The 15510-nt window shown below is 57.7% G+C and overlaps 7 protein-coding genes across 7 annotated transcripts; 3 read left to right on the top strand and 4 right to left on the bottom strand.

Moving 5' to 3' along the window:
- Positions 1-423: 423 nt before the first annotated feature.
- Positions 424-1095, top strand: B0I36DRAFT_360412 (TspO/MBR family-domain-containing protein; the record flags this gene model as incomplete). The annotated part of the gene is made up of 2 exons (XM_046158307.1): positions 424-538; positions 635-1095. 2 exons carry the CDS (start codon positions 424-426, stop codon positions 1093-1095), a joined length of 576 nt encoding a protein of 191 aa, XP_046015050.1.
- Positions 1096-1392: 297 nt separating this feature from the next.
- On the bottom strand, positions 1393-2445 carry B0I36DRAFT_360411 (amino-acid transporter arg-13; the record flags this gene model as incomplete). The annotated part of the gene is made up of 2 exons (XM_046158306.1): positions 1393-2292; positions 2365-2445. The coding sequence occupies 2 exons, from the start codon at positions 2443-2445 to the stop codon at positions 1393-1395; spliced, it is 981 nt and encodes a 326-aa protein (XP_046015049.1).
- Positions 2446-3094: 649 nt separating this feature from the next.
- B0I36DRAFT_285170 (uncharacterized protein) lies at positions 3095-5809 on the top strand. The gene is made up of 4 exons (XM_046151578.1): positions 3095-3966; positions 4026-4087; positions 4150-5007; positions 5059-5809. Exons 1-4 carry the CDS (start codon positions 3345-3347, stop codon positions 5575-5577), a joined length of 2061 nt encoding a protein of 686 aa, XP_046015048.1. The 5' UTR covers positions 3095-3344; the 3' UTR covers positions 5578-5809.
- Positions 5810-5919: 110 nt separating this feature from the next.
- Positions 5920-7846, top strand: B0I36DRAFT_429193 (WLM domain-containing protein). Its single transcript, XM_046162492.1, has 3 exons — positions 5920-6269; positions 6340-6514; positions 6580-7846. Exons 1-3 carry the CDS (start codon positions 6137-6139, stop codon positions 7682-7684), a joined length of 1413 nt encoding a protein of 470 aa, XP_046015047.1. The 5' UTR covers positions 5920-6136; the 3' UTR covers positions 7685-7846.
- Position 7847: 1 nt separating this feature from the next.
- On the bottom strand, positions 7848-9871 carry B0I36DRAFT_317291 (uncharacterized protein). The gene is given in 4 exon segments (XM_046153136.1): positions 7848-8100; positions 8116-8136; positions 8149-9651; positions 9731-9871. 4 exon segments carry the CDS (start codon positions 9836-9838, stop codon positions 8026-8028), a joined length of 1707 nt encoding a protein of 568 aa, XP_046015046.1. The 5' UTR covers positions 9839-9871; the 3' UTR covers positions 7848-8025.
- Positions 9872-9979: 108 nt separating this feature from the next.
- On the bottom strand, positions 9980-11213 carry B0I36DRAFT_381772 (uncharacterized protein). Its single transcript, XM_046160884.1, has 3 exons — positions 10903-11213; positions 10711-10816; positions 9980-10447 (listed from the first exon to the last, which is right to left on the bottom strand). Exons 1-3 carry the CDS (start codon positions 11067-11069, stop codon positions 10361-10363), a joined length of 360 nt encoding a protein of 119 aa, XP_046015045.1. The 5' UTR covers positions 11070-11213; the 3' UTR covers positions 9980-10360.
- Positions 11214-11663: 450 nt separating this feature from the next.
- On the bottom strand, positions 11664-13318 carry B0I36DRAFT_239984 (disulfide-isomerase; the record flags this gene model as incomplete). The annotated part of the gene is made up of 3 exons (XM_046149730.1): positions 11664-12822; positions 12884-13100; positions 13186-13318. The coding sequence occupies 3 exons, from the start codon at positions 13316-13318 to the stop codon at positions 11664-11666; spliced, it is 1509 nt and encodes a 502-aa protein (XP_046015044.1).
- Between the last annotated feature and the right edge of the window lie 2192 nt (positions 13319-15510).

The raw sequence follows: 15510 nt of genomic DNA, 5'->3' as shown, positions 1-15510 counted from the left end.
CTAAAGGTATTCAATCAAAGAATATCCCCCAGAGGCATAGCCCTTTGTATTTCTTGCTACGTGCGTGCTGCTCGGAAGAGGACCAACACCGAGGTCCGCTCCCTGCCCTGACTGGACTGGGGGAAGAGAGGGAGAGCCCTGGAGCGCTCTCACGTTGGACGGCTCCGAGGCCGCGCGCTTGTGCCCAAACCCGCCTAGCGTGGCCCCACGACGTCATGCCCATCGAGCTCTGCCATCGTGTGGGCAATCACCAGATCGGCCCTCGCTGGGCAGGCACCAGATCTTGTCTTGAACCTCGTCGTGGCCTTTTCCTCGCCGCGCATGATAAAAGCCTCGGGACCCTCGCATCGGCTCTGCTTTTTTGCCCATCCCAGCACGTTGGACCTACTGCTTGCTTGCTTGCCTGCCTTCCCATAGCCCATCATGACGGCCTTCCTCTCCCACTTGAACATGATCCCGTACCAGGTCTTCGCCAGCCCGGCAGCCTCGATCGTTTTACCCATCACCCTCGGCATGGGCGTCGGCTTCAGCACAGCGCGTAAGTCTGCCTGCAATCTGTCCATGCCCCCTCCCACGTCTTCTCGTCGCGACAGGCTATAAAACTGACCTCACATTCTCACCATAATGATTACAGAGACGACAAAGTCGACCTACGCCCAGATCCGCCAACCACCCTTGCGCCCGCCCGCCGCAGTCTTTGGCCCCGTCTGGACCGTGCTGTACGGGCTGATGGGCTACGCCGCCCACCGCGCCTACGTCGCGACCAGCGGTCCGCTGCCGACCTACCTGAGCCAGCAGGACGTGCGGGCCCTGTACTCGCTCCAGCTCGGCCTCAACCTCGTCTGGCAGCCCCTCTTCTTCGGCATGCGCCGGCCCGCGCTCGCGCTCGCCGACATCCTCGCCCTCGTGGGAGTCAACGGGTATCTGACGTACTCGCTGTTCCAGGTCGACGAGGTTGCGGGCTGGTGTTTCGTGCCGTACCTGGCGTGGCTGAGCTTTGCAACGTACCTGAATGCCGCCGTGGGGTATTTGAACGAGTGGGATATTTCGGATTCCACACTCGCAGTGCGAGCTGTCAAGGACAAGCGCATGTAAGAGCAATCACAAGGCGAGCGAGCCAACAAGAACAGCGAGTGCCGATATGTCCGAGTTCGGACGGTGTTGGTGATCTATGTACTTTTTTTCTTCCAACCGGAAATGACTTGTAACTCTATCCTGGGAGTCTGCCCAATGCCACTGGAAATTAATCAAGAGCGAGGAAAAGGACAATCCATGATCCCAAAAACGCCTAGCATGCTCCCGAAACGCCGTCTAATGCGCCACATCCAAACCAAGTCTATGCATCAGCCATATGTTCAAGTGACAGGCCGCCCGAGTCGTTTTGTGACAGCCCTAGACACCTTCGAACGGAAAGTGTCGCTTCAGCCCGTCAAACACCATGAAGATGAACGCCGAGCTCGGCGCCGATCGTGCTACGGTGATGCCACAACCGCGATACATTCCCCTGACGCCATGCTGCCGCCAGAGCGCCCTCCCCTCTTCCATAAACGTCCGGTTTCTCACCGACCCGCCCACGGGAGCAGTCTGCATGCGAGACTTGATCGTGTCCGCCGGGAAGAAGAGGAAATTGTACGACATGCCAGCCGAGGCACCGGCCACGGCCTGCTGCCAGAGCGGCAGTGGGGAAGAGGCAAGGATCTCCCTCTCGGCCTGCGTCTTGGCCGCCTTCAAGTTGAGCTTATGGAAGAAAGCCGAGGTCGTCTCCTTAGACCCGAACCACGCCGCGCAGCCGCCAGATTCGCGCAGGAACGTGCCCATCTGTCCGTGCCAGAACCCGCGGACACCCTCGTGCTTGTACACGTCCCGGATGACAGACATGATCCCTGGTGCGTGTGGCCGGGTGCCGTCCGCGGCGGTCGCGGGGACTTGGATCTTGCATTTGACCAGCTCGATGGGGGTGAGGACGAAAGATGTGAATGCGCCGGAAAAGGCTCCGGTGAACCATAGAGCGGGGAGTGGGAGCTCTTGGCCGCGCGGGCAGAACCCCGATGTGTAGACAGCCTCGCGGCCGATGCGCTCAAAGAAGAACAGACTGCTGGTCTCGGCAGCGGCGCCGAAGAGTGGCGCCGTGATGCCGCGGTACAGCCCGAGAGCTCCATCTGCCTTGATGGATTGTTTGAAGCAGTCGAGGGGCCCGGTGTAGCGGAGAGGAAGGTGGTCGGGCTGGGATTGTAGCCTCACTTTGACAGTGTCGAAGGGATATTCGATGTACTTGCCCACGATTCCGGCAATCTACAGCAGATGTGGTCATGAGCCGTTAGCTTGGGGACACCAGAAAAATTCTACTGTGAAAATGACGCATACCGAGCCATAAATGATGTCCTCGGCCGACTCTGTGGCCGCCGATTTGGCCTTTGCGGCAACCTTCTCGGGTATCATCTCCATTGCGATTTGGGAAGTGGTAGTCATGGAGCGGCAAGGGGCGTGAACACCCTGGCGACTTGGGACGAGGACGGTTATTTATATGGGCAAAGCTGCAGACTCGGGATACGATGGGGTTGGTGCTCGGCAGGTATGAGTATGCGGAGATGGGTGCGTAGGAAATGTCGCAGTGGGCGGAGCTGTCGAGGGGTTTTCGAGGGCAGGGGAGGAGGGGTTGCGTGATAAATTATCGAATCTGGGAGGCTGTCGTTTTGTTTGTTGGAGGTTGAAGCATCGAGAGGAAGCCCGGCCTTGGAGAAAGAAGACGGCCGGCGACTCCTTGGGTCAAGACTGGGTCATGGTGCGGGCGTGGGCTGAGGGGCGGTCTGGGTCATGTTTGCTCTGAAGGTCCCTGCACGAAAAAAAAGCTGCGATGTCGCTGCGGGTGGGAGGAATGAGTCGGCTGTGACGACGGGCCCGGGCGGAGCGCTAGCGGCAGGCATTTGCGCCTGAAAGGGGCAGCTCTGGGGTGCGCCTGCTGCATGTTCCATCTGATAACGGCCGCCCCCGTCGGCAGAAGAGCCTAGAGTGGGGTGGTTCAGACCCCTGGGCGGCGAGCTGGAGGGGCTGCCCAGGATGTGGAAATTTTGTCATGCCCATCAAGCTTGCACAAGTGGTGATGGTGCACTAGTCTCATGACGGGAAGAAGCAGTGCGGACAACACGAGATTCCCCTAGCCAGCCCAGGGAGCACGCTCAAGTCATACGATCGGTGGACAGGCATCTCTGCCGAGCAGAAACTGGAACCCAAGCAAAGCTCAGCGGCATATGGCATGGTCACCACCCTGCTGGCCGCCCACAGTCCCTGCACAAGCCAAATCGTATAAGTGACGATAGACACCCTTGTTAGTGCTTGCTGCCACCATGGCCAAGGACAAGAAGAAGAGCGAGGGCAAGAAGGCCAAGGCGGCCGAGAAGAAGCTCAAGGCCGAGAAGAAAGGAGAGAAGAAGGCAAAGGTCAAGTCTGCCAAACTGGACGGGAGCGATGCGGAAGACGTCGATCTCGACGATGTCCTCGCCGAGTATCAGCGTCAGCAGGAGCAGTTTCTCAAGGTCACCGAGACCGTGATCGACGCGCCACCAAAGCCGCGTTCTTCTTCCACCTTCCTCGCCTCGCCCTCCAATACCAACCAGCTCCTGCTCTTTGGAGGCGAGAACTACAACGGCTCCGTCGCCCACTTCTACAACGACCTCAACGTCTACTACATTGACCGTGATGAGTGGCACTGTGTTACCTCTCCAAATGCTCCGCTGCCTCGCTCTGGCCATGCCTGGTGCAGGGGCGGCAACCAGAGCAATGCCGTCTTCCTCTTTGGCGGCGAGTTCAGCAGTCCGAAGCAGGGCACCTTCTACCACTATAACGACTTCTGGCGGCTGGACCCAAACGCGAGGGAATGGACGCGCCTCGAAACAAAGGGGAAGACCCCACCGGCACGTAGTGGTCACCGCATGACCTATTACAAGAACTACATCATTTTGTTTGGAGGTGAGTGGACTCCCAAGGCAGATCGATCTGCTCGGGCCCAAGCTGACATGGACGTCCAGGTTTCCAGGATACGTCAAATCAGACGAAATATCTGAGCGACCTTTGGCTATACGATACACAAGTGAGTTTGTCTGAAGAAAAAAGAATAAGCTGGAATTACGTTCTGACCAAGATATGTATCAGAATTTTGTATGGTACAACCCCACGTTGCCGCCAGCACAGCTTAAGCCAGACGCCCGGTCGTCCTTTACATTCTTGCCACATGATCACGGCGCAGTCTTGTTCGGCGGCTACTCTCGAGTGAAGGCCACTGTTTCTGCCAACAAGTCAGCCAAGGGCTCCTCTCAGGGCCAGCGCAACGTCTTGAAACCTCTCGTGCACCAAGACTGCTTCCTCCTGAGGATTACCCAACCTCCAGCCGATGCACCAGCCAATACGCCGCCAACAGTCCGATGGGAGAAACGTAAGAAGCCCGCCAACACTCCGAACCCAGCCAGAGCAGGCGCAACCATGGCCTACCACCGCGGTCGTGGCCTGTTCTTTGGCGGTGTCCATGACGTTGAAGAGAGCGAAGAAGGTATGGACAGCGAGTTCTTCAACCAAATGTTCGCTTGGAACATTGAGCGGAACCGATTCTTCCCGCTCGCGCTTCGCAAACCAAGGGTTCAGAAGAAAGCTGGGGCAAATGAGCAGAGATCCGGGAGGCGTGGCCGTGCGCAGGCGAATGAGGAAGAACTGCTTAAACAGCTTGCCGCTTTGCAGGCTGGGACATCTCTGGAAGATGCGGATGACATCGAGCTCGATAACAAGGCAGAACCTGAGGTGCCGGAAGTACCAGTGCGGGAGATGCCAGTGTCCATGGAGTATCCCCACGTGCGATTTAACGCCCAGCTCGCCGTGCAGGAAGATGTGCTTTACATCTATGGTGGCACATTCGAGAAAGACGATCGCGAGTTTACATTCGACGACTTGTACGCTATCGATCTGGGCAAGATGGATGGCTGCAAAGAGATTTTCAACCGGGAGGTGGAGAACTGGATTGTGAGTCCTTCTCCACAACTTTTCGCGATGCTTTACTTACACAAGTTGCAGGAGTCCGAGGACGAAGATGATGACGACGACGAGGACGATGACGAAGAGGAGGAAGAGGAGGAGGAGGAAGATCAAGACAATGACCTCCGTGCAAAGATCACGTCTCCAAGCAAACGTGGCAAGAAACCTGCGGACGAAGTGTCTGTGGCCGACACTGCGTCGACGGAGGCAACCGTGGAGGAAGATACAGAAGAGGCAGACAATGCGGCTTCTCCGGTGGATGATGGCCTACCTCATCCTCGGCCCTTCGAATCACGCCGGGAGTTCTTCACTCGCACTTCAAACGAATGGCAGGAAATTTTGATGACGAACTTGCGATGGAAGTCGATCCAGCCCGAGAGCCTGACTGTCAAGGAGATCAAGACCAAGGCATTCGAGCTCAGTGAGGAGAAATGGTGGGATAGCCGGGAGGAGATACAGGCTCTCGAGGACGAGCAGGAGGCTGCAGGAATTGGTGAGGTTGTGTCGCTTGCGGATAAGACTGATGCCGCTCCCGGTGGTGCTGGCCGTAGGCGATAAGTAGGGTCTGTGAAAACAAGTTGTTGCCCGAATTACAGCATTTTTGGGCAACAATAAAAGGAATCTTGGCTTTGCCAATCTGCAAGGAGGCATCACTCACAAGTAATGGGGTCTTTGCAGTTTGGCCGTTACTCCAGCCCAGGTAATCTCGGGTTTCCACTTGGAAAACACAGGATCTTCACTCTCAAAGTATTTGAATGCCCGAATTGGAGCAGTTCATGGCACCAAGCGCTCTGTTGACTCCATTGCAGTGAGCGAAAAGGCTGTATAAGTGGTCGCCTGAATGACTGGTGATCGAGACCCACTAAAAGCAGGCACGATGTCGACAACCTCAGGCAGCGACTGCCTATGAAGCACCGAGTCTGAACCGTGTCTCTCGACAACCTCGGGCCGCACAACCTCACAAATATCAATCGATGCTCGCAATTTCTGCACACTGCCCTTGCCACTACCACTCAAGCAAAGCGACGACCTTGGGCAAGCATTGCATATCCCTACAGAATCGAGTCGTCTATCAACTAGTCCACACTAGCCTCTGACCTCAACACTCTTGGCAATCATGCCTGTGGGCATCCAGCGCCTTAACGCGAAGAAGTCGCAGCCAAATCCGCGCATCATCTTCATCAAGCCACTTAAGGGTCCCGATGAAGCCATAGCTCTCGACTTTCTTGAAAGGATTGCTGCACAATGCCGTGAGTCGCCCCGCCGGCCGCCGTGCTTCACACGAGCATACGGGCCTGCTAACACACGCCAACCTGCCAGTCCCCATCATGAAGGAACACACACTGTCAGTCATGACCTTGGAAGAGTACGAGCCCAATAGGGAGTTTGTGGGACGCAACTTCAACGCGGGTGAAGTCGTCCAGCTGGTTCTCAAGTCGCCGTCCACAGGGCGTTGGCTGCCTTTTATTTATGTGCAGATGGTCATGATGCACGAGTAAGTGTTCCCTTTTGCTCAATCACATCGTGCAAGGCGACGGTCGTACTGACAGCACCCGCTAGGCTTGCGCACTGCAAACAAATGAACCACTCAAAGGCCTTCTGGGCAGTCCGTAACAAGTACGCGGAGCAGATGCGTGTCCTCTGGAGCCGGAGCTACACGGGCGAGGGGCTCTGGGGTCGTGGTGCACTGCTAAGCACCGGCGAGTTTGAGCGCAACACCGTGCGGCCCGATGAGGTCTTGCCGGAGCACACCTGCGGCGGGACGTATCGGTCTCGACGGCGGAAGCGAGGGAAGCAGCAGCTCTCGTACCAGGAGCAGAAAGCACGGCGGATACTCAAGAAGTTTGGCCCTAACGGCCAGGCCCTGGGCGATGACGAGCATGTCAAGGCCCAGCTTGAAAAGGGTCGCCGGACGCAGGCGAAACCTCGTGTAGCAGGAAGCCAGCGAGGCAGGGAGCTTCGCGCGGCGGCGGCGCTCGCGAGATTCGAACAGCAGGCGAAAGCATCAAAAACCGACGAAGAACGGCAAACGGAACCACCCAAGGCCGAGGAGATCGACTCTGACGAGACGGCAAGCGGCAGTGACTCGGAGACTGCCAGCGACACGGAGCAGGAGCCAGCAGCTGTGGACGTCAATGGGCAGAGGCTTGTAGATCAAAAGGGCCGAAACCTGGTCAAGGTGTGCGAGGACGAGAACCTCGATGACGATGGAGACGCGCAGAATGAAATGCGTGAGCTGCTGCAAAGTTCGCTCCCACAGCCCCAGCCGCCGCCGAGGAAACCAATCGACAGTTGCTTCCCAGCCCATGAGTCGGAAGCAAGCACAGCCAGAAGTCCAGATGGAGCAGGATCGCCCGAGAGCCGCACCAAATCTAACATTCAGCCCATCGCCAAGGTAGCAAGCCCGGTCATCGTCGATCTCGACTCAGATCCTGACGACGCCGTCTGTGCAATTCCGGCACCCACAACTAAGGGCACAACTTGCGCCCTTTGTTCGTTCGTCAATGAAGGCGATGCTGCGACCTGCATGGTCTGCTCGCATGTTCTGGACGCCAGCCGAGTCCCCGGAGCTTGGAAGTGTGGTTCAGCGGTTTGCAAAGGCAGCCAATACTTAAACGCTGGCGACTCTGGTGTCTGTGGGGTTTGTGGTGAGCGGAAGGGTTGAGGAAGACATACCTTTTTGGGCTGGTCCAAGAATGAGTGGACACCGAGTGTCTGAGCCAGGCTGTCTGATGTATGTTTTGATTGTAGTGAGCGTTCTGTTCAGCGGCGTGTTAATAGAGCCGCGTCTGTCTCCATGTGTACAGTACTCTCCAGGAACGAGAAGGCTCGTAAACAAAAGGGGTATCAAATTGTGTCTGTCTAATATCATTCTCTAGTCTTGGTACCGTTGTCCTGAACTCCAAACCAAAGCAGTCCCTCTCGTCATTGTATATTACAGAGTGACCGGCGCGGAGATCTTCACGGCTTATCCCCACCTGGGCCGACGCGTCCATCAAAAACTGCTCACAACCCGTACCGCGTCACGCACTCCTCCTTGTGCGTGTCCAGGCAGTCCAGCGCGCAGACCCGTGTGCCGCACTTCATGCATTTGACGCGGCCCCAGTACCCGCACAGCTCGCAGAACACGCGCGTCGGGTATCTCTTCCCACTGCCGCCGTTGCTGTCTTCAGCGGGCCAGCTCGCGCGGACCTCGAGGTAGCTCAGCGGCGGTGCGGCGAGAAGCTGTCTGAGCTCTTCGTCTGTCGGGAGTGGAGGAACGCGGGACGCGAGGAGCGGATGAGCGTCGAGCTCCGGATCTGGGGGTGGGCCGGGAATTGCTGGCGGAGCTAGGATTTTGGATGTTGATACCGGCGGAGGGGGCGGTGGTGGCGGCACAGTTGACGACGCTTGCTTGGCGTCTGAGTCGCCGTCCGGTGCCGAGGGATTGAATTCGTCTGCGGGGGCTGGTTCGTCGGCATCTGCCTCAGTTTTCGTCTTTGATGGCGTGAGGGGCGTCGCTGTGGGATCGACATCTGGTTGCTGCTGCTGCTGCTGCCTCTTCTTCGCCGCGGGTGGTGATGTGCCGGTGGGTAGTGCAGCCGGCGAAGCGGCAGCGGCAGCAGATCTCTTTGTGGTACGACCCTTCTTCTCTGGCACCTCTGGGGTAGCTGGTGCCGGCGCATCCGCCATCTCAACGTCGCGACTCTCCTGTTGTTTCCTGCCCGCTCCACGTCCGCGACCAGTCGACGCAGGCGCTTCCGGCTCCGCCTTGTCCTGCCCCTGTTGCGCCATGAGCAGCTTGTGCTGCTCGATCCGCTTCATGAGCTGCTCCCGCCGCGCGTACGACATCTTGCTGTTGATCACCGGGATGCTTCCCAGTCCCTTGCTCCCCCCTCCGCGTCCGGATGACGCACCACCGCCCGCGAGGATGCTGGTAGACTTTTTCCGCGCGAGACTGCTGCCAGATGCTGCCGACGCCCTCGAAGCAGACGGCGCGGGCGAGCTCGCCGCCGAAGAAGTATCCCTGTTTGTAGCTGCGCTTGTCCCCGCGGCGCGAGCACCGCTGCCGCCACCACCACCACTACCAACACCACCACCGCCTCCCGCAACCCCACCTGCCAGTCCAGCTGCTCCAGCGGCTGTCGACCCCGGGTGCTGGCCGTCGTTGAGCGCCAGCAGCGCGATGTAGTCGTCCAGATGGTTCGCAAACGTCTTCTGGCTCTGCACGATCCGCCGCACGTTCGCCATGTTCTTGCTGCTCCCTCCTCCTGCTGCTCCACCTCCGCCTCCCTGCTGCTGCTGCTGTTGTCGCGTGCGCGCGTTCATCTTGCGCGAGGCTGGGACCGAGATCGCCGCATCGCGGGGCTGGTTGTCCCGGTCGAGCCCTTCGAGCTCCTTGCGCAGCTTGGCATCGTGCCGCGCGTCGACGTCTGCGTGGCTGAACTTGGATCCTTGGGAGGCAGCCGCAGCCGCGCGTGCGCCGCGCTTGCGGCCGCCCGGTGCTGTCGCGAGGCTCGCTGCTGCGGCGGCGGCCGGCCCGAGGTCGGGTACGTAGGCCCAGCCGGGGGCGTTGGTTGTCCTCGCGCTGGCTAGCTCGATGACGCCAAAGTTGTTCATTGTTCCGCAAAGGAGAGGTGACGGGGGCTGTGGCTTTCGGAAGGGGGGGGGAGAAAGGATGCAAAGGAGAGAGGTGTGTCGATCTTTGGGGAAAAGTGATGTTGAGCTTGACGCGTGCCCCACTCCGGAATCCGGGGTCGAGCGCTTCGGCATGCTCGCATCTCAACATGCCCAGTCTCCGCGTGCCTAGGTAACTTAGTAATGGCTGAATTTGGGACATGATTACCTAGAAAGTACCGAAGCGGAAATGTGTATTCCAACTTGAAAACATATCATTTTCCTCGTTAGACCAAGCTGGGGAACTTCGAGGGAATCAAACGGCCAATCTTTGACTTTAGGTGTTCAGTCGGCCACTGGAAGAGCTGAGGGCTGGGGCTTGCGCGACTAAGAGCAGGACTGGGCATTTCTGTTTCACGGATACGGCGGTACTCGCATTACTTGACGAACCAACCATATCAGGCAGTATGTATTGTACAACCTTCAAATTTCCCTGCGTGTTATACACTTCCGTCCCCGGAGACACTTAAGTTCGCCTAGCTGTCCGCGCACCTGGATGTAGCTATCCACCCCGAACTCCAAAGATCGTTCCTCTTCGTCCTTCAAACAGATACGGAAAGCGTTTGGTCCTAGTGCCATTAAACCCCGGCGCGCTGCTTCTGGCCTGGTCAAATCCGCGGGAACACCCTGAGCCTATTGGGTTTCTGCCCCATTGATAGCATGATGTCGTGTTTGGTGCAGTTTTTTACTTGCGTTTCCTTTCCGCAGCATCCATCTTCTCCTCCAAGGCGACGACGTAGTTGTTCAGACGCTGGCAAGCGTTCTGCAGAGCCTATGACGCAACCGAAACACAAACTCGTTAGCACCTCAAATCCTGAGACCGGAAGCTCCCAATCTGCAACTCGCACGACCTGGGCGGCTCCCTCGCGGCCCGTAGCGATACCCTGCGACGCCTCTCGGCCAGTGTCGAACCGTCCAGCTATGCAGCTTAAGACTCAGGCAGGGTTACAAACAGCGGATGGGCCGAGGGGAGGGTGCGCTTCGGGGGAGGGCGATATTTTTCTTCGCGTCATCTAATCGCATAATTCGACGTACATAGATGTCCTCGGTCAGGAGCTCGTTGCTCGCCTTGTACTCGCGCAGGATGTAGCCGTAGACGCCGGCGCCTGCGACCGTGCTGCCGAGGAGGAAGCCGAAGAGTCTGTGCATATCCATGGACAACGCCCGCCAAGTCAGAAAGGGTAAGAACAACGGCACCAAAAGGCAGATTTGCAAATCAGGACTCACCCTCCGCGGAAAGCGCCAACCGGTTTCCGCGCCGGCAGAGGAGCAGCGGCGACACCGTCGGCGAGAGACCGCGCAGAGGCGTGGAAGCTGCGTCGGGCCGTGGCCGAGACGAGGGCGGCATGGCGCGCGCCGCTCGCTGTCGAGGATACGAGGATTCTGGAAGCCATTGCGTCTGAGGGATATGCGTGTGCGGATCTCGGAGGCGAGACGGTCGGCGGTTGTGGGCAGTCGATCTCGTGTGTATGTTGCAGGTGGGAGACGGTCGGATTGGGCTTGAGGGGTGTGTGTGCACGCGATTGGGAAGAGCTTGGGTTGGTGGGAAGCTTGGAGGGCGGAGCTGTTCCGGGGGGCGACGTCAGTTGCTCCCAAGCTCCACCAGCTCCAAACCTCGCCGCAAAGACCTCGGCTGGGCACACCGGACCTCTGTCTCGGGAACTTCGGCCCTCTCCAACAATCTTCACCTTGTCATTTCAAAGAAACCCGCCTTAGCTGGATAGAGCCAAAACTGTCATGGACCCTTCGCGGCCCTTCCCAGTCATCATTCGTGCATCAGATTTAATGGTGAAGATGGAAAAGCATTACGATTCCTTGACCCTATGATGAAACTACATTGCAATTGCGCTGCGAACCCTGTTCATAATGTGAAGAGTGGCTTTGACCTATCCACTCGGGCTTGATACTGAAAATGCAAGATCCCATTTTGTAAATTTTACTTCTTTTACTGTCTTTGATTCCGTTCCGTCCAGTCTCGGACCTCGCGCTTACAACTCATCGTGAGTCTCGGCGGCCTCGGCCTCCTCAGACTCGGTGGCAGCGGGAGCGACGGGAGTCTCGGCCTCGTCAGCCTCAACCGCAGGCGAGACGGCGGCCTCGTACTTGCCGTTCTTGGCAATGAACTCAATCAGATCCTCAACGGTGCGAGAGCCGCTGTAGGTAACGGGCTCGCCCTTGGCACCAGCAGCGTAGAGCTTGATGGTAGGGAAGCCCTGGATCTCATCAGGAACGTCGTTGGCGGTGGCGTCAACCTTGGCGATGACGACCTTGTCCTTGAACTCCGAGTTGGCGTACAGGGCACCGAGCTCCTCGTACTTGGGAGCAAGAGCCTTGCAGTGACCGCACCACGGGGCGTAGAACTCAATCAGGACGTCCTTGGTGTCGTCGAGAACAATGTCCTCGTAGCTCTTGCCAACGACAACGGTAACGGGGCTGTCCTGAGTCTCGGGGATGGGCTCGGACTTGACGCTGGGCTCAATCTTGCCAGCAACGAACTCCTCGACGAACTTGGTGATGGCCTCGGCAGTAAGAGCAGAGTCCTGGGAGAAGGGGAACTTCTGGTTCTTGACGGTGTCCTGGAGGGCGAAAGAGGGGAACTTGTCGGTGGGCAGGTTGAGGTTACCAGCGTGGGCACCGTACAGCTTAGCGTCAATGGTGGCGAAGTTGATCTTGCCCTTGTACTTCTCAGCAAGGGTCTTGAGAGCGTCGCCGAACTCCTTGCGCTCCTCCTCGGACTCGGAGAAGATGTAAGCAAGGGGGATGCCGGCAGACATGTAGCCGGAGTAGGTCTCGGGGCCGACCTCGCCGATGAGAGGGGTGGAGGCAGTCTTGGCCCAGGCAGTCAGAGCCTCCTCCTCGATCTTGTCAGTGTAGACAACCTTGCCCTCGTCGAATGACTTGTAAAGGACAATGGCGGGAGCAGTGACACCGGCAGAGGCAATCAGGTCGGCATCGCTGGTGGAGCCGAAGAGGTACTCCTCGCGGAGCTTCTCGGCAATAGCGGTGTAGGCATCAGTGCTGGCCGAGTCGGCGGCATCGATGTAGGCGACGAGGACAACCTTGTCAGAGTTCTTGAAGTCCTCAAAAGTCTCGGCAGTGAGGGCAGAGACGGCAGGCAGAGACTGCTTGATCATGTAAGATGTGATCCTACGGGGCCACTGTCAGTAACAGATTGCCAGAGTTGGTCCTCGAATGGATTGCGACTTACGCAGGAGCCTTGCGCTGGCCCGAGTAGGGAGAGATGTTGTCAGGGCCACGGAAGACCTTGAGGGTAGGGTAACCCTCGACACCAAAGGACTGGCAGAGCTCAGCCTCCTCGGTGCAGTCGACCTTGGCGAGCTTGATGTTCTTCTCCTTGAGCTGGGTGGCAGCCTCCTCGTACTCGGGGGCAAGGGCCTTGCAGTGACCGCACCACGGGGCGAAGACTGTGAACAAGGACCAGAGTCAGTAAGGTCTGCTTGCCGATGGGAGGGGGGAAGGATGGATATCGCTGTCGTCTGGCAGACTCACACTCGGCGAGGACGAGGTCGTTGGACTTGACGAAGTCGTTGAAGGTGTCCTTGGTGAGCTCGTGGACATCCGAGGCACTGGCCACCGCGGCAGCGGCGAGCAGGCCAAAGGCGACTCTTCTGGCAGTCTGCATTGTGTGATGGATATCTGACGACGAGGCGACGGCAGAAGCAGGGTGAAAAGAGGAATGGTGTACAGGAGAAGGCTACGGTCTGCCACGATGTGAGCTAGGACAGCAGCTCTTAAGTGCAGACGGGGCGTTGGCTGGGGCGAGCTGGACAAAGTGGCCACATTGCCAGATAACGGTGGGATGGCGGGCGGATAAGGACAATCAAGGGTCCTCCTCCGCCCTGCTCAAGTGGTGCGGTGGATGCGGTGCGCTATGTACGGTGCGGTGTCGCAGGCAGGGAGAGGCACGTTGCAGCTCCCGCCCGGGGCGGCTGGGCAGTGGGCTGGTGGGGGCCCCTTGGCGCCGCCGGCCAGCGCCTCCAAAGGGCAATGATTGTTAAGCCGGACCTGCGTGCGCGAGGCAGGGGGCCTCGATGTGGCGACGATGGGCATTCTCGCGCACGACAGAAGACAGGTGTTCACTTTGCCGTACCGTCCGCCCACCCACAGGCCATCCCTGCGCCCAGCAACGCCCCATTGTCTATTCGCGGCGCGGCGGCAGTGTGGCAGGGTTCCCCACCTGCGCTTGACAGCTGAGCCGGGATACCTGGCCCATCTCCAACTCCCCAAAGTTAGGTACGCTTGCCTCTGCCCGCCCGCACCTCTACGCAGTATGGTGCTTGATGCTTTACGAGGCTGATATGCACCGGCATCTCTGGTGCCATCGGGAGTAAGCGCGGCGGATCATCAGCCCTTGATTACGAGAGCAGGTTGCCGCTCCTTCTCAGGCCGGCCAGCTTCATATATGGGGCACAGTAGGATCCTTCGGCCAGCCAGGCCCCCTGAGCTTGTTACCTGTGGAGGACGAGTACTGCTGTTTTTAGGCTTGGGTCCGCCCAATCCTGACACCACTGGCCTCTTCTTGACAGATCTCGCTTGACGGCCAGGACCCTGATCGAGACCGAGCGTTACATCCAGCCCTGGAGACGTCGAGTGTGATGTAAAGAATCATGCACTAAGTAGGGTGCTACCAATCTCCAGCAACAGGCATACCTACAAGTAGGTATCCTCCGTGATTGCCTATCCGAGCCACGTTGCGTAGGCTCCGGCTTGTCGGCCCTGGCTAGTCCAACCACCAACCCAGCTCTAGCTCTACCTCCTTGCATTTGTCACCACAGAGTGGACCATTGCTCATTCGAAATTGCGTCTTCGTGGCTATTACGGGACGTTGACCCGGACAGCTCCAGAGTCGACAACGTGTACTCAAGATCGGTAGAAGTTCAGACTACAGAGTTGTGCTTTGCTCAAAGTCTCATTGTTTGTGCGTGCATAACAAGTGCAGCACAGCGGATTGTTAGGAACCTGTGAATAGATGGGTAAAGTACGCTAGGCGACATGTAGATCCACCAGCCAAGGGCTTCGGCTTGCATCAACGACCTTAAAGGGACATAAGCCCACGTCTTTTCTCCCAGTTGCCGAGCCTCAATGGACAGATCGGATACTTGGCTAGACGTAGGGTATCCTTACGAATGCAAACCTCATCAAGTCGGGAAGGAGACTGCATCCTAGTCCTTGGCTCAACTAATTCGCCTCACCTGCATCATGGAATCCGTCGCAGCGTACATACTTCCTAACCATGATGAGTGCTGAATCAGTTTGGTTTCAAAATATTTCAAGAGTCTTGGTGCCGCTCATTATAAGTCAATATCGGAATGATTCGGCCTTTCGCAATCCAGATCGTCATGGAACTGATTGATACCACGATACACGGTCAGCCAGTTGGCTGTGTCGTACCAGGCACGAGACACCCACGATTAGAACTCATGGCACTTGCCGTAAAAGACATGAGATTCCTGCGGCTGTCATCGATTGGGGCCACGCTCGCAGCTCTGCTAATATCGTGAGCCTTATCTCACTGACAAGGACCCAATTCGACCTGAAGGTGATACCATTTTTGGAAAGGGACCTCTGGGAGTGTCACGTCTTCTGACCAACTCTCAAAGAACAATTTAATTCTTCAAGTGGGTTCGTGGTATTGAGTTGTGCTGTGAGCGCTCTTTATATCAGAAATCTAATGCGACAGGATGCAAACGCCTCGATCTTGGTGCTCGCCGTGCGCAGCACACCTCGACACATACAACTCGTCCTGGGTTCTTTGAGCAGGGGGCGAGCTCCATCTACGTCAAGTCTAACGAAGTCAATGAAGCCATGGCATAT

Source organism: Microdochium trichocladiopsis (genome assembly GCF_020744255.1).
Source record: "Microdochium trichocladiopsis strain MPI-CAGE-CH-0230 chromosome Unknown B0I36scaffold_3, whole genome shotgun sequence".
Lineage (NCBI taxonomy): Eukaryota > Fungi > Ascomycota > Sordariomycetes > Xylariales > Microdochiaceae > Microdochium > Microdochium trichocladiopsis.
Note: the sequence above shows the minus strand (reverse complement) of the source record. Positions and strands in the feature narration are given on the sequence as shown.